Genomic DNA, 27419 nt, shown 5'->3' with positions numbered 1-27419 from the left:
ATTGTAACAGAGCTATGAAACCGTCCGATTGTCGTGCCACTTACTCACACACTCGTTGTCAGAACAGTGTAGTAGTTGAAGTTTTGTCAGACAAACTGCAATAGTTTTTTCTCATATTAGTGGTATTATTGCTGCAGTACTGTGAAACGCAATGCCGAAACGTGCCTGCAGGTTCAGTGACTGTTATTCCAAGGAGTGGAATTTCATTAAGAAAGGTCGTTTTGATTACGAAGCAGAGTGTTCCGTATGTAACTGTTTTATTAGAATAAGTCATGGTGGACGTTCCGACATAGCTGATCACATCAGGTCAAAGAAACACATTAACAGATACAGTGCACCGAGCCGCAGTAAAACTCTACAAAATTATTTTGTGAAACATCAGTCAAGTGAAGAGATGAAAGTTCGAGCAGCCGAGCTTACACTAGCCTACCACACGGTAAAACATCACCAAACTTATAGATCTAGTGATTGTACTAATAAGCTTGACAGCATTATGTTTGATGATTCTTCCATTGCAAAAAAGTTTAGTTCAGCAAGAACTAAAGCGTCAGCCGTAGTGAAAGGAGTTATTGCTCCCCAGAGTGTAAAGGAAAGCCTTGAATACATCAAAAAGTCTTCTTTCTACGGGATATCCACTGATGCCAGCAATCATAAGGCCACTAAAATATTTCCATTTGTTGTTCAGTTTTTCAATATTAATCAGGGAATTCAGACCAAACTTTTGAAGGTGAGTTCCCTACCTAATGAAACATCTGACAAAATTTCAAGATTTTGTATGAATACTATCGAAATGTTTGATCTTGAGAAAAATAAATGTGTGGCATTTTGTGGAGACAACACCAACACAAACTTTGGTGGTTTAAAAAGACAAGGCAAATGCAACGTATTTACCAAATTAAAGGCAACATTGCATGAAAACATTGAAGGCATAGGGTGCCCTGCACATGTTTTATGCAATAGCGTGCAGACATCTGCTGACAGTTTAAGCTGTGATGAAGGTATACTCACACTTTTACATATATACTGTTAGAACAAAGAGGCTTAAGGAGTTCTGTGATAATGTGGGAACTGAACATATGAATGTAATGTGTCACTCGAAAACTCGCTGGTTATCACTGTTTCCAGCAGTTGAAAGAGTAATCCGCCTGTTTGAACCGTTAAGAGATTTTTTCCTAAATGAAGACAAAGCCCCCAAAATATTGGTTCAGTTTTTCAGTAACCCTTTAAGTGAAGCCTACTTATGGTTCATTCACAGTCAGCCTAGCACTTTGCAGCATGCGATAAAGGAAATTGAGGGAAGCACGAAAAGTGTAATAGAGGTAAATGATGTTTTGAAAAATACTCTGGAAACTGTTGCTAAGAGGAGAGAACAGCAGTTCATTTATTTTAATGTTAAATCTGTCCTTAAAAGAGCAGAAGTATCAGAAGCAGTGGAAAGGAGTTTTAGAGAAGAAGTTAACAAGTTTTATGACACTTGTGTAGAATATCTCAGCAAATGGAGCGCCTCATATTTACCCTCATCGCCGGTGTTTGATTGGATGTTACTGAAGATAGTGCCAAAATGGGAAAGTATTGAAGAGACAGTTGCTTATTTGAAGAGTAAAGAGATTGAAATCGATGATTCCATTGTCTTTGATCAGTTCGGCATACTGACAAATTTTGTTGAAGAAAGTCTTCACAAGTGGAATGATGAAAAAAAAGAAAACACCATTGGAATGTCATGAGAAGTGGGTGAGTTTTTTTAAAAGCTGTGACTGTCTTCAGCATTACTCTGAGTTGGTAATAATTGCAAGGTATTTATTTGCAATCCCAGCCCATAATGCCAATGTGGAAAGAATATTTTCTTTCATGAATATCCAGTGGACTGATGAAAGAAACAGCATGGAGGTGGACTCTCTTGAGGCAATCCTGCAGATCCTGTACAACTACAAAATGGATTGTGCCGAGTTTTATCACTGTGTCTCAAAGAACAAAGACATGATCACGAAGGCTGGAGGCAGTGAAGAATACCCTTTTCTCCAAGGACAGTCAATTCCATCTACAAGTGCTCAGTAATATTAAAGCTCATGTTAATATTAATTGATTAAAAGTTGAATGGCTGTAAAATTTTGTAAAATCGTAATACATTTCTTTATTACTGTATACGTTTATTAAATGTCATTAATTATACAGATAATCTAGATTATATCAATCTTTTGTATCCTCTTATTAGTTATAATTACCAGGTTAACAAAATGTATCAACAAAACATTAATATTTAAAATTAAGAAACCTGGGTACATGTGGAATGAGGTGTCCATTGGCACCCGAGTGAATGTGTCCCGGTTTTCACTGAAAATAATTTGGTCACCCTATACTATAGCCACATGATACTACAATTTTTTGTTTTGTGAAGTGCACAATTTTACATTTATGAAATTTTAAGGCAAATTGCCATCTCTGCACCACTTTGAAATCTTATCAATATCTGACTGAATATTTATGCAGCTTCTTTCAGACAACACTTCACTAGAGATAATGGCATTATCTGCAAAAAGTTTGAGGTTACTATTAATATTGTCCACAAGGTCATTAATATACAACATGAACAACAAGTGTGGTCAGTAATCATCTTCCCTGGGACACACCCAAAGTCACTCCTACATCTGATGAGGAGTCTCCATCCAGGATAGACTGCTGCCTCCTCCCTACCAAAAAATCCTCAGTCCAGTCACAAATTTCACTAGGTACCAAGTGAAAAACAGATACTACTACACCAGTGATAAGGTAGCTGTTTATGTTGTGATCCAACATTTTTGTAGGAGCTGAAATATTACATCATCAGTAATATTCCTTTTCATGCTTTTTTTTTAAGATGTCAGACCTTAAAAATATCATTGACATGTTTTCTGCTAATGGTCTCGCCCTCAGTTTTAAAGAGAGACAACACATTCGGTTCAGCACATCTAGAGTACTGCACCAGTGATTGGTGTAATAGGTGGCAAGAAAATAATAAATTTGGTGGAAACTTCAAGTTTCTTATGTGTCCTGTATTAATGGGAATTGGAAAAAGCACATTTTGTAACTCCTAAAACAACTTAGTTCAGTCACACTTGCACTTATAATCATAGCAAATCTTGAGTGGAGAGAAATCAATAAGTTGACATATTTTGCACATTTACATTCAATAATGCCAGATGGAATAATGTTCTGGGGTAACTCATCTTTAAGAAAGAATCTTCATTCCACAGAAACATGCTGTAAGAATATTATGTGGTGTTCACCCATGATCATCTTGCTGACATCTGTTTAAGGAGTTGATCATTCTGACGATTGATTCACAGTATATTCATTTCCTCATGAAGTTTGGTGTAAATAATGCACTAAAATTAAAAAATAACAACGATGTACATAATTACTATACCAGAAGGAAAAATTACATTCATTACTCCGCAATGCTGCAACAAAAATTTTTGTTCACTTTCCTACTCATATAAAATGGTTGTCAGACAGCAAATTAAAATTTGAAAACATACTGAAAAAGTTTCTCCCTGACAGTCTCTTCTATTCTGTAGAAGGATTTCTATTACTGTAATGTGTAAAAGATGTTGGGTAGGACTTACTAATGACGCCATCTGTATATCTTTTCTCTTTTTGAAGGAAAAAAAATGTTCAGAATCTATAATTAATTTGCAGTGGAATGTAAACTGACTCGTTCCACATCATTACGATCTATTGTGCAGAATGATCCGTGGCACATGAAGCTGACTGACTACCTATCTATCTAATTGCCCTTACATTTTACAGGCAGTTTTCTTTCTGTTTATCTTCAAGTGTTAGGGTCTCATGACCTTCAGCAAATCCTTATGTAATCTGGAGGTGTCATTTGAAAGTTCGTTCCTTCCATAATTTTTACAGCTCTTTTCACTCTTTCCACAACCTAACTTAAGACATCAGGCTTCACCACGCATCGGTCTGTCACCAAAATCTACATTCCAAATACTAATATAGGTGCAAAAGAAATATTGTCACTGTTCTGTTCACATATGGTGTCACATGCCATATAACCATTATGTTACAAGGGTAATCTGAAGTCCTGTATTGGTACAGTAATTCGGTTCCAGTAGTATGTCATTTCAGGGACTCACACCTAGTGAGTACATGGCTGGCGACCACGGGGTCCCGAGCTGAGTCCTGGCATTGCTTCCACTTACTTATGCCAGGCTCCTCACTTTTATCTTTCCTATTTGGCCACCCTCGGCCAACTCTTGTTCTTTTCCGACCCTGACACTATTAGGTTTCGAGGGCTAGGGGTCTTCCATTTCCAACCTATACTTCTACTGAGCCGAATATCTCCCGGGATAAGGAGATTACCTTCTATCAATTGCCAACGGCCTTCTAGGAGGGCGGATGAGCGGCTAGAAGGAAGGGCACTCTCTTGCCCTTGGGGTGGGAAACTGCTCCTAAAGGCGGAGGAGCCACAAGGTGGCCAACGGCATAGAATGTAGAAGGCAACGGGAAACCACTCCATTAAGGACCAGGGCGGGTATCCCAAGTATCAACAGCTTATGATGGAAAGCTCTTTGGTTAAATTCTCCGGAGGTAAAATAGTCCCCCATTCGGATCTCCGGGTGGGGACAACTAAAGAGATACCAAAATACAAAAGCATTAATGTAAGAAGGATAGCAACATGGAACGTCAACTCACTTCTTAAATGTGGTAAACTGGAAAACTCGAAAATGGAAATGAAATGAATGGATATTGATGTACTGGGAGTCTCAGAAATGAGATGGCCAAATGCTGGCGACTTTTGGTCAGGGGATGGAACAGCACAAGACAATCCCAGAATTGCAGGAGTGGGAATTATCCTCAATAAAGAGATGGGGTTAAGAGTAAAAGGATTTGTTCAACATAGTGAGAGGATAATTTATGTCCGATTGGAAACTAAACCAAGAGACACAATCATAATCCAAGTATACATGCCAACTACGAGGCACGAGGATGATGAAATCGACATGATGTATGACCACCTTGAAGAAGTAATTGGCAGAATTAAAGGAGCTGAAAACCTTGTCATCATGGGAGATATGAATGCCGTTGTTGGGGAAGGTAAAGAAGAGGCTGTGGCAGGGAATTTTGGATTAGGATTAAGAAATGAAAGAGGGGAGAAACTTGTAGAATTCTGCCAAAGAAATAAACTTTGCATTACAAATACCTTCTTTAATCATCATCCAAGAAGAAGATATACTTGGAAAATGCCTGGTGACAGTAACAGATATCAAATTGACTTCATATTAGTGAAGTAAAGATTTAAAAACCAAGTTAAGGACAGCAGATTATATCCAGGCTGTTATGTGGAAAGTGACCACATACTCGTTATGATGACGACTGAACTAAAATTCAAGAACATTAAAAAAAAGAAGTACATGTAAATGGGATTTGACAAACCTGAAAAACGAAAATACACTGAAGCACTATCAACTAGAAACAGACAAGAAAACAAATACACAGGGCTGCAATGACATCCAAAGCATGTGGGAAAAAATAAAAACTGGTATTTTAGAAGCAGCAGAAGAAGTAATAGGAAAAGAAAGGACAGAGAAAAGGAAGGAATGGATCACTAATGACCTACTAAATATGATGGAAGAAAGAAGGAAATTAAAAAATTCTGTGAAGAAGGAAGACCAAGAGAAATACAAGAGTCTGAAAAACAGAATCAACAGAGAGGCAAAACAAGCAAGTGAAAAATACCTTGATGATCTCTGTATTTCAGTTGAGGACAACATGAGCAAGGGAAATATCGACAAGGCCTATAAATGTGTGAGACATTCCTTTGGAGACAGAAGAAACAAGTGTAGGGGTGTGATGGATGAAAATGGCAATATGTTGGATGACGATGATGAAGTTGCAAAAAGATGGAAACAATATATAGGAAAACTGTACAGCGGACCAGACCTGTCTGAAAAGATCATGGAAGAAGAAGCAGAAGTAGATGCACACAACATAGGTGAACCTATATTAAAGGAAGAGTTTGAACTAGCTCTGAAAAAATTGAAAAACAACAAATCGCCTGGTATAGACAATATCCCAGCCGAACTTCTGAAATCTGGAGGAGGAAAACTAAATCAGGAGTTGTATAATCTTGTTTTCAACATGTACGAACAGGGTAAAATTCCTACAGACTTTGAGAAAAACAGTTTGATCCCCATTCCAAAGAAGGCAAATGCTACAAGATGTGAAAATTATAGGACGCTCAGCCTAGTTACTCACAGCTCTAAAATATTGACCTCAGTTATCCTAAAACGCATAGAACAAAAAGTCGAAGCTACACTCTCCGAAGACCAGTTTGGATTCCGGAAAGATAGAGGAATCAGAGAAGCAATATTTGCTCTAAAACTAATAATAGAGAAACGACTAGATAAGAACCTGAAAACATACAGGGTTATTACAAATGATTGAAGCGATTTCACAGCTCTACATTAACTTTATTATTTGAGATATTTTCACAATGCTTTGCACACACATACAAAAACTCAAAAAGTTTTTTTAGGCATTCACAAATGTTCAATATGTGCCCCTTTAGTGACTCGGCAGACATCAAGCCGATAATCAAGTTCCTCCCACACTCGGCGCAGCATGTCCCCATCAATGAGTTCGAAAGCATCGTTGATGCGAGCTCGCAGTTCTGGCACGTTTCTTGGTAGAGGAGGTTTAAACACTGAATCTTTCACATAACCCCACAGAAAGAAATCGCATGGGGTTAAGTCGGGAGAGCGTGGAGGCCATGACATGAATTGCTGATCATGATCTCCACCACGACCGATCCATCGGTTTTCCAATCTCCTGTTTAAGAAATGCCGAACATCATGATGGAAGTGTGGTGGAGCACCATCCTGTTGAAAGATGAAGTCGGTGCTGTCGGTCTCCAGTTGTGGCATGAGCAATTTTCCAGCATGTCCAGATACACGTGTCCTGTAACGTTTTTTTCGCAGAAGAAAAAGGGGCCATAAACTTTAAACCGTGAGATTGCACAAAACACGTTAACTTTTGGTGAATTGCGAATTTGCTGCACGAATGCGTGAGGATTCTCTACCATCCAGATTCGCACATTGTGTCTGTTCACTTCACCATTAAGAAAAAATGTTGCTTCATCACTGAAAACAAGTTTCGCACTGAACACATCCTCTTTCATGAGCTGTTGTAACCGCGCCGAAAATTCAAAGCGTTTGACTTTGTCATCGGGTGTCAGGGCTTGTAGCAATTGTAAACGGTAAGGCTTCTGCTTTAGCCTTTTCCGTAAAATTTTCCAAACCGTCGGCTGTGGTATGTTTAGCTCCGTGCTTGCTTTATTCGTCGACTTCCGCGGGCTATGCGTGAAACTTGCCCGCACGCGTTCAACTGTTTCTTCGCTCACTGCAGGCCGACCCGTTGATTTCCCCTTACAGAGGCATCCAGAAGCTTTAAACTGTGCATACCATCGCCGAATGGAGTTAACAGTTGGTGGATCTTTGTTGAACTTCGTCCTGAAGTGTCGTTGCACTGTTATGACTGACTGATGTGAGTGCATTTCAAGCACGACATACGCTTTCTCGGTACCTGTCGCCATTTTGTCTCACTGCGCTCTCGAGCGCTCTGGCAGCAGAAACCTGAAGTGCGGCTTCAGCCGAACAAAACTTTATGAGTTTTTCTACGTATCAGTAGTGTGTCGTGACCATACGTCAATGAATGGAGCTACAGTGAATTTATGAAATTGCTTCAATCATTTGTAATAGCCCTGTACATAGCTTTCGTAGATGTATAGAAAGCCTTTGATAATGTTAAATGGGATAAGATGTTTGAGGTACTCAAAAAAGTAGGAATAGACCATAAAGACAGAAAAATGATATGGAACCTGTACAAAAACGAGACAGCAGTTATCCGTGGGCGGACAAAACAAGAAGAGGTGCAGATACGGAAAGGTGTCCGACAAGGTTACGCACTATCCCCTGTTATCTTTAACGTATACATTGAAGAGGCGCTGAAAAAAGTAAGGGAAGATTCACAGACAGGTGTAGTAATTCATGGCCAACGAATAGATATGATAAGATATGCCGATGATATAGCTCTCCTGGCTGAAAGTGAAGAAGATCTTGTAGTCCTACTGAATAGAATGGATAAAGTTATGGGTGAAGAATATAATATGAGAATTAATAAACCAAAAACAAAAGTAATGGCATGCGACAAAGAAGATCAAGTGAAAGTCCAAGTTCATGTAGGCAATGAACTGCTTGAACAAGTTGATAAATTTACTTATCTGGGCAGTAATATTACCAGGGATGGAAGGAGCAAGGCAGAAGTGAGAAGTAGAATAGCTCAAGCAAAGGCTGCTTTTAACAAGAAGAAAAACATATTAACATCTAAGAGCATCAGCCTTGAAATCAGGAAAAGATTTTTGAAATGATGTGTGTGGAGTGTGGCATGCTATGGGTGTGAAACATGGACTCTCGGGACAGAGGAAGACCAGAAGCTAACTTTTTTTGAAATGTGGTGCTATAGACGCATGCTCAAAATAAAATGGATCGACAAGGTCACAAACGAAGTGGTTCTTGAAAGAGCAGGTGAGAAGAGAAGCTTCTGGAGTTTCATTGTTAAAGGAAGAGTGCAATTTACAGGCCATCTATTAAGACATAAAGGACTCCTGAACACAGTCATAGAGGGATATGTCGAGGGAAAAAGACCAAGAGGAAGACCACAACTGAGGTACATGGATCAAATCGTGAAAGATGTGGGATGTAACACCTGTAAAGAAATGAAGAGAAAAGCTGAAAGATGCACAGAATGGAGACAAGCTGCCATTGTAGCTGTTGCAAACCAATCCTTGGATTGACTACTACAGAAGAAAGTATGTCACAGTGAGATGAGTATTAGAGATCAGAAGTAGGACGAGTATGAGTAATGTTACGGGTTGCATGCATTAGAAATCAAGGTTCTGCAGTTCCGTCAGTGCTGTATCAGCTTCCTTCCTTCCTTCCTGCTATAGTTCTGGGAGTATGATGTGTCCGAGAACGTTTCCTCCGCGGTTGGTTTATACTCGTCAGCTCATTACCTCTTACTGAAGCATACAAGAATGTGAGACTAGTGCGTTCTTACTGTAGAAGTTGAGTGTACTGACAGGGGAAATGACAGATTGTTGGGATCAGATGGCCTTCTAATGAAGCTGTGTTTTGTGAGACTGTGCAAAAGACAAAAATTACTTGAGGCAATGTAGATAAATCTGAATGTGCTCCATTAGAACAACAGCATCATCTGGAAAATGTTGAATGCTTTAATCCACATAATTCAGATGAAAAACATGCAAAATTCATTCACTACAAATAAAATGGTTGTATTCTTATTCATTTGAGTTCTGCAATGAAAAAAGATAAGTGCTTTGTCAGACAATAACAGGGCACAGAACAATGTCCTCGCAATGATAAAAATGCATACTATTTGTGTGTTCTTTTGGTCATGGGAGCTTCCGTTAATGAACTAATACCATGTTCTGTTACCTATCAGTTATTTCTGTAACTTTGTTGGAAACTACTGTAAATTATTTTAATAATTAATTACCATTTAGATAATACACTTCATCTTCATTGTTTTCTTGTAGTATTGTCACAGACTCTGTACCATGTCAAAACTGTTTGTAGGTCAGTCTGTTGGTAGACATTGTCTGGATAGAGTCAAATATTAAAATAAATTTACAGCGACCTTTGAAAAAGTTATATACGTGTACATACATACAAACATATGTGCCAAAATTAAATAAACTGCCCATTTAGGGGACTAGAATTGGTAGATGTGGAGAGTTACAGTCAGATGAATATGTATTGTACTACCCAGGAGGAGAAGTAAAAGGAAGGAATGGAGTAGGAATGATTATGACAAAGGAATTAGCTAAATGTGTGGAATATATGGACTATGCAAATGACCGGGTTATTTCTGTAAGGCTGAAAGGAGCACAAAAAGATTTACTGATTGTTCAGGTGTATATGCCAACTTCAGAATATGATGACCAAACAGTAGAGGAAACATACAATGTAATAAAGAGAATAATGGACGAAAATAAAAAATGCTGCAAAATAGTAATGGGAGACTGGAACGCCATTGTGGGAAAAGGGAAAGAGGGAAACATAGTAGGCAGTCATGGTCTTGGAAAGAGAAATAATAGAGGTGAATGGCTAATTGACTTCTGCAGGGAAAGGCAGCTGATGGTGGCAAACATATGGTTCAAGAACCACAAGAGGAGGCTCTACACTTGGAAATCACCAGGGGATAAATACAGAAACAGAATCGATTTTATACTGGTAGAAGAAAGATACAGAAATGGAATCAAGAAGGTGCACACATTACCAGGTGTAGATATTAATAGTGACCAAAACTTACTTATAGCAGAAATAGAAATACGAATGAAAAAACTGAAGAAGGCGACCATGGTGAAGAAGAGGGATCTAGAGAAGATAAGATCCAACAAAGAACAAATTACAGAAATGCTGTCTCCGGAGTTTCTAAACGCTTTACAAGACAAAGAACCACCTGATAATGCCAACTAGTACTGGAATATGCTGAAAGAAGGAATCATTAAAGCAGGACAGCAAAATATAGGATATGTAAAAAGAGAAAGGCCAAAAAAACCATGGGTCACACAAGAAATGATATATAAGATGGGGGAGAGGAGAAAATTTAAAAACAAGAACACTGAAGATGTAAGAAAGATGTACCGAAGGTTAAATAATGAACTGCGAAGAGAAACAGCCAGCTAGGAAAAAATGGCTAAAAGAGGAATGTGATGCAATTGAAGAACTGGACACGAAGGGAAGATACGACTTACTATACAACTTACTATGCGACTATGACATGGAATCAAAACAGGGGAGGTAGTGCTACTGTGGAAATTTTGAGTAAAGACGAAGAGGTGGTGTAAAAAGATCGTGATTATGTCCTCCAGAGATGGGAAGAATATCTAAAACAGCTATATGACACAGATCGCAAACCAGAAACTCTGGAACTTGAATTACCCAACAGTGTAAGTGATGATGAGAAAGGACCAACCATCATAATGGAAGAAGTAAAGTGTGCCATAGCTGCAATGAAAAATGGCAAAGCGGTAAGTACAGATACGATACCGGGAGAAATATTAAAATGCTTGAACCAAGATGGAATAAGAGAAATATTGAGGCTATGTAATAAAATACATGACAGTGGTGAATGGCCTGAGGTCTTTCTGACAACAGTAATGATTCCATTACCGAAAAAGCAAGGAACTAAGAAATGCGGTGAGCACAGGACAGTCAGCCTCATTTCACATGCAGCCAAAGTCATTTTAAGAATAATTAATAATAGACTTGAAAAAGTAATGGAGGATAATATTGGCAAGGAGCAGTTTGGCTTTAGATGAAATACAGGCACCAGAGATGCAATAGGGCTCCTACGAATCTTGGGAGAAAGGTTTATTGAAAAAGAAAGAGACCTATTTATGTGCTTCATCGATCTAGAAAAAGCATTTGACAGTGTTCCAGAATGAGACAAGCTGGCGACTATAATGAGGGAAAAGAGAGTGGACTGGAAAAGCAGAAGACTTATAAACTCATTATATCTTAATCAAAAAGCCTCAGTTAAAGTGAGAGGAGAAAGTACAAACTGGATCGGACTAGGAAAGGGAGTAAGGCAAGGATGCTGTCTTGTCACCTACCCTCTACTTAGAAAATATGATTGACCAATGCTCATTAGATGACAAAGGAGTAGAAATTGGAGGAAGAAGAGTAGGGTGTTTGAGGTTTGCTGATAACATGCTCCTTCTAGCCACAGGAGAAAAAGGATTACAGGATATGGTAGACACCATTGAAGCTAACGGAAAAAAAACATGGAATGAAAATTAACACAAAGAAAACAAAAGTATTGGCACTAGAAGGAAATAGAGAAATAAAAATTATGCTGCATGAAGAAATTGGAACAGGTGCAAAATTTTAAGTATCTTGAAAGCAGGATATACACCGACTGGAAGTACACCACAGAAATTAAAACGAGGATAGCAATGGCAAAAGAGGCATTTTATAAGAAAAGGAGAATTTTCTGCAGCAGTCTGGACAGAGAACTCAGAAAGAGACTCATAAAATGTATGGTATGGAGTGTTCGTCTGTATGGCACTGAAACATGGACTTTGAGGAAGAAAGACAGAGCAAAGCTGTAGGCTATTGAGATGTGGATATGGCGGAGGACGGAAAGAATAAGTTGGATGGACAGAGTAAAAAATGAAGAGGTACTGAGAAGAGTGGGAGAGAAAAGACAGTTACTAGATGTAATAAAAAGAAGAAAAAGAAATTGGATTGGGCATATTTTAAGAAAGAATGATGGACTGATAAAAACAGTTTTACAAGGTTATGTAGAAGGGAAAAGGAAGCGAGGAAGGAAGAGATTTCAGATACTGGATGACGTGATGGACAGTACAACATTCAGGAGCCTTATGAAGGAAGCAATGGATCGCAGAAAATGGAGAGGCGAATGACCAGCTAATATAGCAGAAAACTGATGATGATGATATGTGGAAAATTTAATTTAACTGTTACCAGGCTTCAAGACTCAAGGAAAAAATCCATCATTGTGATATTAACTTATTGCTAATAATGTTCTACATCTATTTTTGTGGTACTGTTAAAAACTTATGTAAGAAGGTGTCACAATTGTTAAGACGCCAGTCTTGAATTCAGGAGGAGAGGATTCAGACCCTATCAGTCATCAAGATTTAGGTTTTCCGTGGTTTCTATGAATCATTTCAAGTATATAACAGGATTGTTCCTTGATAACAGGTCTACACCCAATTTCCTTACCATTTCCTTGTCAACCTGAACATGTGCTCGTCAAGTTAATGTGTCGTTGGTAGGCCTAGGATGTAGATGCTGATCTTCCATTTGTTAAGAATGTTGCTCACTCGTGATCATTAATAGTATTAAGAACTTTTACAACATTAAGAGGTAAAATTCCAGAATATAATCAGCATGTGAAACAAACTTTTACTATTGTTAGCAACAACCTTTTCACTATGTCATCGAGAGGGTCGTATTCAGGGTTGTGTAGATGCTTCTGGCTGATTTGTCCATATTTTACCACCTGTGTACACCTTTTCATTAAAAAGATATCGTTAACTCAAAAAGCCAATTCTTTTAACTGAAAAATAGTGACCTGGTACTTATTCTTATGTATTATAGTGATGGCAGTATCTGTTTTATATAAAAAGTCCAAAAAAGGGATCAGTATATCAATTTCAAAATTATAGAGCTGATAGAGGAGAGAGCGAAATTTGAAAATACTGAATATTATAACTTTCATGGCCATTGATTTTCTTGTTAAAGATCTGGAAGGTAGTTTTTGAAACCTAAAAGCTTGCCCAGTGAAATGATAGGTCTTTGTTTGCCTTTGACATGAAGATCAGCTTATTGAGTCATTTACAACAGATCACTCAGCTGAAAGTAAGGTTTGAGTCATTGTGATTTAACATAAAAAGAAAATGTTATGACGTGATGAGAGAGAGAATGAATTGATGGCACTATTAGTTGAGATCTGGTCTTCAATTTCTCACTTCTCAGGAGGCTTTTTCCCCAGTTGTTCTGATTTCAGTTAGTTTTCAATTCATGTACAATATTTCCGTGAGACTATGAAATCCGTTTCAGCTAGTTTCATTGCCATTTTAGCACACAAAACACATTGTTGTTGTATTTAGTGACAATACTTACAGCTTGTCTTTTGATTTATTTGAAATGACAATTCACAATGTAATATTTCTTTCAGTTGCAGATGATCGTGAAACACAGTTGAATATTTCCTGTTGTTTGTTACAATTGCATGTAAAACAAACATAGAAAACATGTCTGCTGTGGTGTCATCACATGATGCTACTGTAGCCCAGATCTTTGGTGATGACTGTGAAGACATAGAATTACTTGTCAGCTCAGGAAAGAGGTATGTTCTTGATATTGTAACTTACAGCCACTTTATTATTATTATTATTATTATTATTTTAATAAGGAAAGAACTGGAGTGGGGTTACAGCCATTAACTGAGAAAGCATTCCGACGAAAGCAGGATTGGGAAGAGCATGTATTCAGTATGTCACCTCAGGGAACCCCTCAACAAGCAATGGAATACAATCCTATTGGAAAGAGGAGTGTGGGAAGACCAAGGAAGAGAGAGAGTGAGGCCCAAAAAGGCCATAAGGCCTGATCCTGGGTTGGCAGAAGAAAATTATTATTATTATTATTATTGTGATTATATCTTTATTGCAGCCTCGTACAGTATCTGGAGTGCTTTACTCTTGGAATGGTACCGTCTCACTCACTCTTTAATGAGGGTGTCTACTCCATGAAGTGATCTGTCTCCTTGACAGTAGTAGATTTCATCTACCTTGAATATCTTCTTACGGATGCTTCTTCATCGGTTCATGATGCTGTGATCCTGCCATGCAATGCCACCAATTATTCTACTGACTTTGTTCCAACTGCAGCCTGTAAAGGGCTATAAGGGAGTCCATATTCTCTGTCAACTAGCTCTGAAATCATATACCACATTTTCAATACTACTTCTGTATTTTAATGTTTCTTCTAAACTTTTATAATGTCATTTAAAGAGCTCTTATTTACCATCTCAACATAACTCATGACAGCTCTGTAAGTGACAGATTGAGAAGGCATAAGTAAGCGAATAACAGAATTTATAACAAGCTCCTTTTCTCTGGGCGAGAACATTGTTGTCCAGAGCTCTTCTTCTCTGTAGTTCACAGCATCACCAAGCTGCGATGGCAAAGTGTAAATGACTTCTCCGGTGCAAGTAAACAGACTTGCTCGATGTTGTGTCTTGTTGATGGATCGTGTTTACATTTCTCCTTTAATATCTGCACTTGAATTCAAGAAGAAATGTGTGCACAGTAGGCATTTCTTTCTGTACAACTGACTAAAATGGAAATTCTCCTCAGGCGAGGTGGCGCAATTGTTAGCACATTGGACTCTCATTCAGGAGGATGATAATTGCAATCCACGTTCACCCACCCTGAGTTAGATTTTCCGTGATTTCCCTAAATCTCTTCAGGAAAATGCTGGGATGGTTCCTTTGAAATGGCACAGCTGATTTCCTTCCCCATCCTTCCCTAATCCGATCTTGTGCTCCGTTTTTAATGACCTCATTGTCAATTGGATGTTAAACCCTAATCTCCTCCTCTTCAAATTTCTCCATGAACATCTTTCATCGGAATAGCAGAAAGAAGTGTCACACATTGCTACCTTAAATAACAACATTTACCACTGCAGATCCCCATACTAAGATAAAAGGTGTCTTGTAGATTAACTTACATAACTAATTATAGCATCAGGTAGCTTTCACTATTTACTAAGTTACTATTATTTCTACATCAAGGTCTCCTGGGATCAGATGTTACTTACATTTTCACCACAGCAAAATACATACATTCATATCTCTAATCTATTATTTTTACTTAATAATCACTTGATGTCTCAGATATAAAAGTTACTTCTTTGTATCTATGAAAGATAATTATTCTGATAAAACTAAACTGGATTTATAAAACTGTGTACTCTCTTTGCATATCTTCATTCTTTCACGACCTTATGCACCCCACTTGTTAATGAATATTCTGTTAAACATAGCATTGTTATAACCTAGTAAATGACTTAAAATTACTTATGACATTCAATTATTTCCCTCGGAAATTTGTGTGTGCCTGTGAAAACCGATGAAAACCATTTGTTATGTATGCTCAGGCCTTGTCGTAACTATATCACTTTTAATCGAAGGTAATCCCATGTGATTACTTTGTAACTACATATTTTTCGTAGTTAAATATAAAAATTCAGGGCCCTATTTATGGCAAGGAGTTAGATGTTGACATTCCACTCTTAATTCCCACATCTCTAAATGTCAGATTTGTATTTATTCAACAAGTATGGAAAATGAAGGTTCAAAAGAATCGACAGTGGCCAGGTAGGTTCATAAGCTTTAAACTGTTTTGGGGAATGCTCACTCAGTTTTATTCATTTTCCCTTCCCAGTTTTGTGTCTCTATACTAGCTGCTTTTTCATCCAGGCTAATTCTGTTCACAGATACTGTGAACATACTTCATTGCCTTTATGATGTAAATGTTCCTTTAATTTTTCTTCCGTACAAAAATGGTTGAGGTTGTTACTTCTCCAGATTCACTTGACCACAGAAATCTGACCATCCCTTTGATGGGTGTACCTGTCCACCACCCAAATGTACCTGTCCACCACCCAACTCTGTCTAAAGAAGTTTTCTCCATAGCATAACGGTCGTACCAGGTAATATAAAACACCAATTTCCTGCATGCTCATTTTATAGCCTTCCCTGTAACTCTAGTATGTCATTACTCATATGTTATGAAATATGTCGTACTTATCTGACCCTTTCATGTACCTCTCTTTGAGAACTGTTTATTTAAAACTTATTTTCTGTTACTAGATTATAACATTTTGATGCGTTTCTTACTATCAACCATTACATAGTTATAAACTGATTACTTTACATGAGATATGGAAGACTGGGATCTTGTGTATAGTTCTCTTTCCCATTCCTTTAAACCTATACCCACCATATTTATCATTAATTAGATTCTCACATTCATTTGAGCATAATTCTATTTTTTCTATTAATCACCATTTCTTATCTCTCTATGATAAACAAAGTACACACCTGTGCTTAATTGCTCTTTATTTCTGTCTTTATTACTTCTCTTCTGGTAACTAAAGTTTCTGAAGCTTAATGTTGTTCCTCGTGTGTTCAACACTTCATTGACACTGTCTTACTGAGGTACCTTTAATGCCATATTTTGTAACATTGGTAAAACTGTTTCATACTCTGTGCATCTCTCTATTTCGCTTATGTTGGTATATCACTCTCTGTCCTCATAAGCAGTGCTTACACCCCCCCCCCCTTTTCACATGATGTTACCAGCATATGCTACATTCAGTCATTCAAATGTACACTGCTTTTATCATTAAAAAAACCCACCAACCAACCAACGTCTGCATCCTTAGGATGTGTGTGTTACCCTACTTCTTTTTGAATGGTCTCTGGGCTTTTTCCTGTGAAAACAGGTTTGCGTTACCACTGTGTGGTCCGGATAAAGGAATGGTTGTAACAATAGTAACATATGCACGTGGAAAGAGGGAGGATAGAATCGGTACTTCTATTGGGCAAGAAAGACAATAAAAAAACAAGAATAGTTGTGTCAGGATGAAGAAAAGACGATACCCCAAAGACAGACATTTTCCCTAGCCCCCCCCCCACCCCTCGCCCTGGGGTTCCCTTCCTGATGAGTACTTCACCATGACACTGGAGGATGAAGAGTGTTCAACATGCCCCACAGAATGGACTCGTTACAGTTCCACTCGCACAGGCCCCAAAAATTGGTCCTAACACACAGCCAGTAGAGACGACACCCCCAGGATAACAAGGCCGCCTAGCAGTGTTAGTGACGTCACACTAAGTGGCCCATAGACAACGCAGCAGTCCACGGACACCTCCGTATAGACGCGCCTGATGCTAACGATCTTCTGTCCGTCATACAGAAAGGCGCGAACTAATTGATAATTCGAACCAAAGACCAAATTATATATATTCTTGTAAATAGCATAAAGGTTCATAACGAAATACCGATTACATATATGGGCAGGAATAAGTTTAATCGATTGAGGAGCTTTGCCACTATTTTATAATTGTCAGAACACTATTTAGCTTTAAAACTCGCATACAGCTGGTGACAAATGCTAACTGACAGCAGGACTTAACATTTTCAAGCCATTACACTGCAAGTAAATTATCTTAAACACTGTCATACGTAGCAAAACCCTCACAACTTTTGTTTACAATAAGGTAACAAGAGTTTGCTTTATTTCATAAAACACCCGACTATTGTGAATTTACTCATATGTTCATGGTGACAGCTCTTTTCAAGAATTTTTACAAGTGTATCCCCAGTAATAAAAATTGGAAACAAAGGATAGACATCAAATATTCTCCTTTTAACATATTTTAACATAGACATCACTGAACACAAGATTCTGTCTTGGCACTATGATACTAATGGACTGCTCTTTCCTTTAAGAAAAGCCTGACAATTTGAAGTTCACTCTGCTATTGAAGATACACTTCTAGAAACAATATTAAAAAAGTTATGAAAGGTAAGATTAGTAGGAAATGAAAAACAACCATGTGCATGTTACATGTAAGAATGTGACCAAAAGGCTGAGGCTCTCGTTACTTACCATTTTCAATCTCTCTACTGGTTACTTCCTTTGTCACATAGAAATTGCCAACTACAAGTTTCATTATTGCTGTCTGGTACTAACAAAGTGCTTTTCTATGTTCATTCTGGTACTGAAGATAAACACTTTTCAAAGGAGTTCTAGAAGTGGGCTTATATCACATATAGTAAGAAATGTTGAACAACCAAGGCCACCTGATGTGTTACTAAACTATTAAGCCTTTCTTTGCCTGACATAGCAATGTACTGAAGTAGCAAAACATTTGATGTCAGAATATGACATCTGTGCACTCTAAACAATGGAGTTTTCTTAGCAACCAGTGACAACAGAAACCAGCAATGTATGTTAAAACTTGTACATCTATTTCAATATTTTTTAAGTCATCATCACTGACACATATCACAAAATGAAGCACCATCAACATACACATTGCTGGATTCTCATCATCACCATTCATCTGTACAATTTTCAGTTTCCTATGTGGGTGCACATTTAGTTCTAAGATACTCATAAGTCTTAAATTCTTTTCTGATTCTAAAACTACCTACATGATATATGATACTGACTTCCACATAATTGCCAGTAAAGTTGAAATCAAGCTACCAGTATCTAGTGAGTCAGTTTGAAATTTACCTTGCAGGATATATGACACATTTAGTTCTCCACAGCAGTAATAATTTATCTTCACTGAGCCATATGTGGTAACCCTAAGTGCTGTATATTTCTCTAGGGACAATTTACCATTCTGCAATTTTAAACTTCTACATTTGTCCAACCAAGTAATGAACTTATCCAGGAAATTGTACCACGTATCCCTTACTTTGTTAGTCAGAAGTTTCTGAATTTTTTACTATGAGTTCAGATGCAACCTAATGACAGGTAGCAATCAATTCATGCTAAGCAGTAAAATAAAATGTTAAGGCTGTGCCAAAAAGACTCAGTTTTGTTTCTTACAATTTTCAGGAAACTGTAGAGTACTTACATTTGGTTTAACACTTGACAGAGCATAACATCATTCATTTAATGGGTAAAAGCAGTTTACTTATCTGGAGGTTAGTGACAGGGATCGAGCAATGTATTTTAAGCAATATTACAAAAATGTTGTGGAATTATGGCCATTAAGAAATAGATTTTTGATTCTTAGTGCTTTGAAGACACTGCACAGCACATGCATTTGATTTTACACAGAACACGTTTCATCAATGAGTAAAACATTTTGTGATGGGGACTTCAGGAGTTCAGTAGGAGGTAGCAATAAAATACAGATTAAAGATATTAAATTTAAAAAAAAAGTTTATTTCAAATTGTGGCATAGTGTTGGAAGTTTCCTCTTCTTAGAACTGTGGAGAGACTGCACAGAAGTTTCATCATTTTTCTTTTTACAAAAATTATTTAGTACTATATTTACAGTGGTACATACAATTTTCTTACACATTTCTGATACAGTGTGCTGAGGACAGGAACTTTCACACAACAAATCAGCAGCCATAATTATTTTCCAAATTAGTTCAGCTGCTACTGCTCTTTGATTCAACAGCTTCAGGAATGATGATGTTGCCAACAACTTTTGTAGAATCAAGTAACTGTACATAACTACTGTCACAGGAAATTCACATGGGAATTTCAAACTTCCGCTGTCCAATTGTCTAATTAAATTAAACTGTTTCTCAGTTGTCATTGACCTATCCAGTATCAAAAAATCTGTGCAGTCACTGCACTGAAGTTTCCTAATTGATGAGTGGCAACAGAAACCAGCAATGTAAGTTAAAACTGGGAGTTCAGATTCAACATTTTTTAAATCATCTTCACTGATATTGACATTAAAGGTATATTCACTATCATTCACACTGCTCTCAGTACTTTCATCACAACTATGCATCTCTACAATTCTCAGCTTCTCTTGTGGGTGAATGTTGAGTTCTAAAACAGTCATGAGTCTTAACTTCTTTTCAGTTTCTAACAACTGCCTAAGTGGGATAGGATACTGACATCCTGATAACTGTCTATATAGACCAAACCTTGCTTCCAGAGAATCAGTCTGGAACTTACCTGGCAGAATATATGACATGTTTAGTTCCTTGCAACAGTATTCAGTTACTTGCATTAAGCCATATGTTGTGAGTCAAAGTGCTGTGTGTGTTTCCACAGACAATTTACCATTCCCCGACTCTAAACTTTTCCATTTATCTAACCAAGTAAGAAATTTATCAAGAAAACTGTAACGTATGTCTCCTGCTTTATTGGTCAGAGGCTTCTGCATTTCTTCCTTATGGTGAAGTCCCTTCAGAAGTGCTTTAACAGTGACAATCCCCCACCAAGTCCTAATAAGATTTATAAATTTAGCAGTACCTTCCCAGTTTTCTACATTATGAACTGGCCCCAACTCAACCATGCTACTTTCTACATAATCACTGAATATTTGAGTCATCAGCTTAACATTTTGCCTTTCTAAAGATGAAGGCCACAGGGCTTTCACAGACAACCCATAACCATATTTTAACAATTTTTGGCTTTCTAAGTCATGTACTTCTCTAACTGCAGCAAAAGATGCATACCTAACAATATCAGAATTATGAAAATCTGTATAACAAAATGTTTGCCTGTGGTTCTTCAGATTTATCCAGTTGTTCCTTATGCACTTAAAAATATGGACAGTGTCATGCAGAAAAAACATTGGTCGTTTACCATCTGTAGGAGATGGGTATAAAAAACTGGCTTGTGGTGGATTTGCAAAGTATGTAACACATTTTCTGTTAATGGCATTGTTGTGACTCGCTGATCTTTCAAAGCGCCGTCGCGCAGTTACGTGTGTCCTCTACATGCGGCGCTGGCTGCCAGCCATGCAGCAGCAGCGCCACCTAAGCAGCCAGCCAGCCAGCCAGCCAGCGGCCGCTAGACTCGGACTCAGTGATGATTTGACTGTGAAAGTGTACACACATCTTACTCTGTTTACTTGATCTGTGACTTTCATGTATTGCGTCGTCCTTGAAATATATTTATTCAACTTGAAGTTGGCAACGAGGTAGTGAATTTTTCTTTTTCATCGTTGACCCACATGTTTCCATGGCTACTTTAGAGCAACTATTACAAGGTCTCATAGAACAGCAAACGCTTCTCACAAATGCGATTCGTGATTTCGTCGCGGCATCCAATGCAGGGCGTCTCTTGTCGTCGTCTCTACCTCCTTTTCCTCCTTACGACGAGACAGCGGAAGTCTGGTCTGATTACGAAAAACCTCTTCGACAGCACTACTTGGCATTTCATGTCGCGGATGACCAAAGATGTAAGTCTCTGTTCCTTTCATGGATTTCACCTCAAATGTATCGGATCTTGTTGCAATTGGCTCCTTTGGAAGATCCTGCGTCTTTGTCCTTTGCGGAAATGTGCTCACTTCTGTCCGTCTATTTTCAAAAGCACACGCATGTGGTGGCCTCTTGTGTTGCCTTTTATCGTTGTCAAAAACAACCGAATCAATCCTACATGCTTGGGCTGCTGAGCTTCACGGCCTCAGTCGAAAGTGTCAATTTGTTACTCAAGTTCACAAAGAATCCTACGCCGATTCCATGGTACAGGATGCTATTATCCGGTCGGCGCACGACACAGAAGTTAGGCAACATGCCCTTCAGTTGGCAAATCTGACTGCATACATGATGTTCGCGAACATGACGCTGATTCTGATTCTGTGTTGTCTGTCAATTGTACTTCTTCCCTTTCAGGGAAGTTATTCCTCACTTGGTCGAGATGTTCACATGCAGGTGGATACTGGCTCTGCTGCCACTATCATCAATTCTCAGACGTATCTTCAGTTGGGTTCTCCAATCCTGTCACCTGTCACTAGGCAATTACGGACTTACAATAAACAGAAGATTTCTCTCTTGGGACAGTTTGATGCTGAGGTATCTTACAAATCTGTCGTTCGCACTGTTCCCATATTTGTGGTCGACCATAGTAACGCGGAGAATCTTTTTGGTTTCAATGCCTTTCGCGTTTTTGGGTTCTCCATAGATGCCTCTGTCAATATCGTCTCTGATGCTGTTCCTTATGCTCAATTAGATTCCTTGTCGATGACATTTTCGTCCCTTTTTTCTCCTGGGTTAGGCCGTGCAAACATCTTTGAAGCTCACATCACGCTCAAACCCACTGCTCGGCCTAAGTTTTTTCTGGCTCGGCCCATTCCTGTGGCCCTTCGTGATCAGGTCAAACGGGAGCTGGATCGTCTCACTGCTTCAGGGGTCTTGCTTATGTCACTTCCAGTGAGTGGTCCTCTCCTGTCGTCGTCGTTGCTAAACCAAATGGTGATATTCATCTCTGCGGCGATTTCAAAGCCGCTGTAAATGCCCAGTGCCTTATCGACACTTACCCTATGCCTCGACCTGAAGAATTGTTTACTAAACTTGCTGGAGGCCAGTATTTTTCTAAAATTGACCAGCCAGAAGCTTATCATCAACTTCCTCTCGACGCTGCTTCCCGGCAGTTTCTGGTCCTTAACTTGCCTTTCGGCGTCTATCAATACCAACGATTGCCATTCGGGGTTGCCAGTGCCCCTGCTCTCTTTGAGTGATAGTTGGAACAATTATTGCTCACTGTCCCTGGGTGCATAAATTACATGGACGACATTGTTGTCACTGGCTCCACCACTGACGAACATCTTCAAAATCTCTGCACACTTTTTCATGTCTTACAGACTGCTGGTCTTAAGTGTAATCTTCAGAAATCAAAATTTTTTCAGGCATCTATCACATACTTGGGGTTTCAACTCTCTCGGGATGGTATTTGTCCGCTTCAGGAAACTGTCGCTGCGATCAGTGCCCTTCCTCGCCTTACATCTGTTATGGAACTGCAGGCCCTCTTGGGGAAAATAGCATACTATCACAAGTTTTTACCGTCTGCTGCTTCGGTGGCTCAGCCGTTGCATCGCCTTTTGCAGAAAAATGTGCCTTTTCACTGGCCCGTGTCATGCAATGCGGCTTTCCAGAAATTGAAGACTATGCTGAAACAGGCCCCGTGCGTGGCTACTTATCGACCTGGCCAACATCTTGTTCTTGCCGCGGACGCCTCTCAATACGGGGTCGGTGCAGTCCTTGCGCACTGTTTTTCTCACGTTTCTGAACAACCCATTGCTTATGCCTCCAAAACGCTCATGGATGCCCAACAAAAGTATTCTCAAATTGAAAAAGAAGCTTTGGCCATTATTTATGCTCTTCATAAGTTTGGTGTTTTTTTATATGGATCCAAATCTCATCTTGTTACGGATCACAAACCACTTGTTTCCTTGTTTCATCCATCAATGTCACTTCCCGACAAGGCTGCACACTGCCTCCAGCGTTGGGCTGTTAACTTGTATCGTTTCAATTATGAGATTCATTTCTGGCCGACAGCTCAAAATGTGAATGCTGATGCACTGTCTCGCCTTCCCATGGGTCCTGATCTGGCATTCGATAGGGACGAACTTTTGTGTTTCCAACTGGATGTTGCCGAGCAGTGGGTTGTGGACGGGTTCCTCATCACTGGGGACCGGCTGGCGGCTGCTGCTGGTTCTGACCCTACCCTCTCCCGGGTTTTACGCTGTATTCAGAAGTGTTGGCCAGATCGTCTATCCGCTAAGACTTCTGATCCGTCACGGAACTACTACGCTTTGCATTACCGCCTCATGGCTAGGGATGGTGTTATCCTCCTTTCCACCGAAAATGTTTCGCCACGTGTTGTGTTACCTGCGTCTTTGCGTGCTTCGTTCTTGCGCCTCCTTCACCAATGGCACTGGGGTGTCTCTCGCACAAAACCTCTGGCGCACCGTCATGTGTACTGGCCCGACATCGACTTTGAAATCGCACACATGGTCGCTGCCTGCGGCCCTTGTGCGTCGCAGGCCGCTGCCGTGAAGTCATCTTTGTCACCGTGGCCTTCGCCTTGAGAAGCCCTGGGAGCGTATTCATGCTGACTTCGTGGGACCTTCTTTAGGTACTTATTGGCTTCTCGTTATTGACGCCTACTCTAACTTTCCTTTCATTGCCCGTTGCACGTCGCCTACCACTGCGGCAACCACCAATGCTCTAGCGTGCATTTTCTCTTTGGAAGGCCTTCCCCCTACTCTTGTTACTGATAATGGTCCGCAATTTACCTCTTCCGATTTTGCTGATTTTTGTGCCCGTCACGGCGTCTTGCATGTCACGGCCCCTCTGTTCCATCCACAGTCAAACGGCGAGGCTGAGGCTGCACGACTGGTCCGCACATTTAAGTCTCAGATGAGGAAACTCCTGACTTCTTCTGCTGCTGATGATGCGCTTCTCCAATTTCTGGCTTCTTACCGTTTCACCCCCATGGGCGATCACACCCCGGCTGAGCTCTTACATGGCCGACAGCCCCGCACGCCACTTCATCTTCTGCGGCCTTCCACCTCACGGCTGCGGGTGCCTTTGCTTGGCCGGTTCACCGCCGGCGACCTTGTATGGGTACGGGGATATGGCAAGCGGCCAAAATGGAGTCCTGGCCGCATGTTACGACACCGTGGCCAATGCTTGTATGAAATCCAGACGGACACGGGTGTTGCAGTGCGTCATTCGGACCAGCTTCTGCCTCGTGTGCCGGCAACACCTGTTCCGGATGCTGCTACACCACCTTCAGCTCTACCTGACACTCGGGATCCTGGAATGTCTCATTACTCACAACGCAGTCCTCTCACCATCATATCGGTGCCAGCACAAAAACTGATGCCACCAGGAGACGTGCCTATGCATGAACCAAGATGACCATCGTCTGTCGGAGTAACTCTACTCACCTCCTCCTCCTACGGACGTGGACACATCGCCCATGTCTCTTGTTATAACAACTGGACTTGCTGCAACGGGCAGATTGGTGCACGTGGCCCCAGCAGATTCGACCCCTACGTCTCCTGTCATCTCGACCCGTTATCATCGGGGACACTTCCGTCCGTACAGGAAGCCTCCTCCTTGAGACTTTACGGCCAGTCAAACAACACCTATGGACGTTAGCAATCTACAGGCCACCTCCATCAAGACCTGTGCAAAAACTTCAAAGGGGGGAAAAGTGTTGTGACTCGCTGATCTTTCAACGTGCCGCCGTGCAGTTACGTGCGTCCTCTACATGCGGCACTGTCTGTCTGCCAGCCATGCAGCAGCAGCGCCACCTAAGCGGCCAGCCAGCCAGCCAGCCAGCCAGCCAGCCAGCCAGCCACCGCTAGACTCGGACTCAGTGATGATTTGACTGTGAAAGTGTACACACGTCTTACTCCGTTTACTTGATCTGTGACTTTCATGTACTGCGTCGTCCTTGAAATATATTTGTTCAGGCATTGTTATCTGTAACAAGTGAAACAACCTGAAAGCCAGCTGCTTCTATACCTACTACTAAAGTTCTTACTACATTAAACAAGCTCTCTGCATTCAGTTTTTTCACAGGCAATACGTGTACAACAGTTTTGAAAAGAGAAAGAATACTCTGAATCATGAATACATGTGCACTGGTTGCTATTTCAGCAGTATCCGAAGTCATTCCAGTAATATTCCCCCCTTTATAATCTACATATGGTTTGATGTGGATCTCATCTAGCATAAAGGTAACAAACATTTCACATGGTCCCAAACATGAAACTTCGTCTTTCAAATGACTTAAAAATTTGCATTACTTGGGTTCACATTTATATTACAACTAAGCTTTCTTAATGTGTTAGGACGTGGTAGAATTACAAAATCAGATGATTGCAAAAACTTGTAAGCGTGTGGAGAAATTGTAAACAACACAGAACAAAGAATCAAAAACTCTGGATCAAATTTATGGTGTGCCTTGGATTGAAGACATAATGCACATTGAGACCTCAAGAATGAAACAACCTTCCTCTTACCTTCTTTCAAAATTCAAATGGCTCTGAGCACTATGGGACTTAACAGCTGAGGTCATCAGTACCGTAGAACTTAGAACTACTTACACCTAACTAACCCAAGGACATCACACACATCCATGCCCGAGGCAGGACTTGAACCTGCGACCGTAGCGGTCGCGTGGTTCCAGACTGAAGCACCTAGAATCGCTCGGCCACATCGGCCGGCTTACCTTCTTTCACTGGTAATGCTTCAAGAAGGGAGTGAATAACTGACATGTGTAAATCAATTTCCCTGCCACTAACATAGTCTGTACACAGCTTAATCACATTTTCTACTTCAGTTACACTGCAAACTTTCTCTGGAAGTGTGCTGGCAACAAACTCAACATCATTTACATACAATTTAACACTGAGATTTCTACAAACTGTTAAATACACAATATCATGTGGAGTTTTCTCAAAGTTGAGGTAGAGGAACAATATACAGTCTTCTTTCACAACTTTACTCCACTGTTGATTTAATGTAACATTCTCACTTTTTTTCAAAAATTCCCTATAATCTTGAAAACTGTCATTTTCCCTTTGTGCTGAAGCTGTTTCTATACTTTCAGATATAGCTTTACTTAAGGCATCTGCTTCTAGCCGTTGTCTTCTTTGACGTGGGGGCTCTCGTTGAACATCTTGTCTTGAGCTTAAATAACTGGGACAGTTTGGCAGGAAACATGACACTGCATTTTCTTTCAGTCTTGGTTTTTCTAGAGGCAATGTCAAAGTTCTCCCTGTTTTCCAGTCAACCGCTGTACTTTGAAGAATCAGGTCACTCTGACTGAAGTGTTCTTGACAAACCTGGAAAGGAGTGCTGGTTCTGCAGGGTTCGCAGAAGAGCTTCTGTAAAGTTTGGAAGGTAGGAGACGAGATACTGGCAGAAGTGAAGCTGTGAGGGCCGGGCGTGAGTCGTGCTTCGGTAGCTCAGATGGTAGAGCACTTGCCCGCGAAAGGCAAAGGTCCCGAGTTCGAGTCTCGGTCGGGCACACAGTTTTAATCTGCCAGGAAGTTTCATATCAGCGCACACTCCGCTGCAGAGTGAAAATCTCATTCTGGAAACATCCCTCAGGCTGTGGCTAAGCCATGTCTCCGCAATATCCTTTCTTTCAGGAGTGCTAGTTCTGCATGGTTCGCAGGAGATCTTCTGTAAAGTTTGGAAGGTAGGAGACGAGATACTGGCAGAAGTGAAGCTGTGAGGGCCGGGCGTGAGTCGTGCTTCGGTAGCTCAGATGGTAGAGCACTTGCCCGCGAAA

At 40.0% G+C, this 27419-nt stretch overlaps 1 protein-coding gene across 1 annotated transcript in view; it reads left to right on the top strand.

Annotated features, from left to right (window-relative positions):
- LOC126458100 (zinc finger protein 345-like) overlaps positions 1-27419 on the top strand; it is a 173193-nt gene that overhangs the window by 12346 nt on the left and 133428 nt on the right. The window contains exon 2 of the mRNA XM_050094926.1: positions 13783-13953. Coding sequence (XP_049950883.1) covers positions 13859-13953 — 95 coding nt within the window. The 5' untranslated portion in view covers positions 13783-13858. The remainder of the gene's footprint in view (positions 1-13782; positions 13954-27419) is intronic.

This window comes from Schistocerca serialis, chromosome 2 (genome assembly GCF_023864345.2).
Source record: "Schistocerca serialis cubense isolate TAMUIC-IGC-003099 chromosome 2, iqSchSeri2.2, whole genome shotgun sequence".
In the NCBI taxonomy this organism is placed as follows: Eukaryota; Metazoa; Arthropoda; class Insecta; order Orthoptera; family Acrididae; genus Schistocerca; species Schistocerca serialis.
Note: the sequence above shows the minus strand (reverse complement) of the source record. Positions and strands in the feature narration are given on the sequence as shown.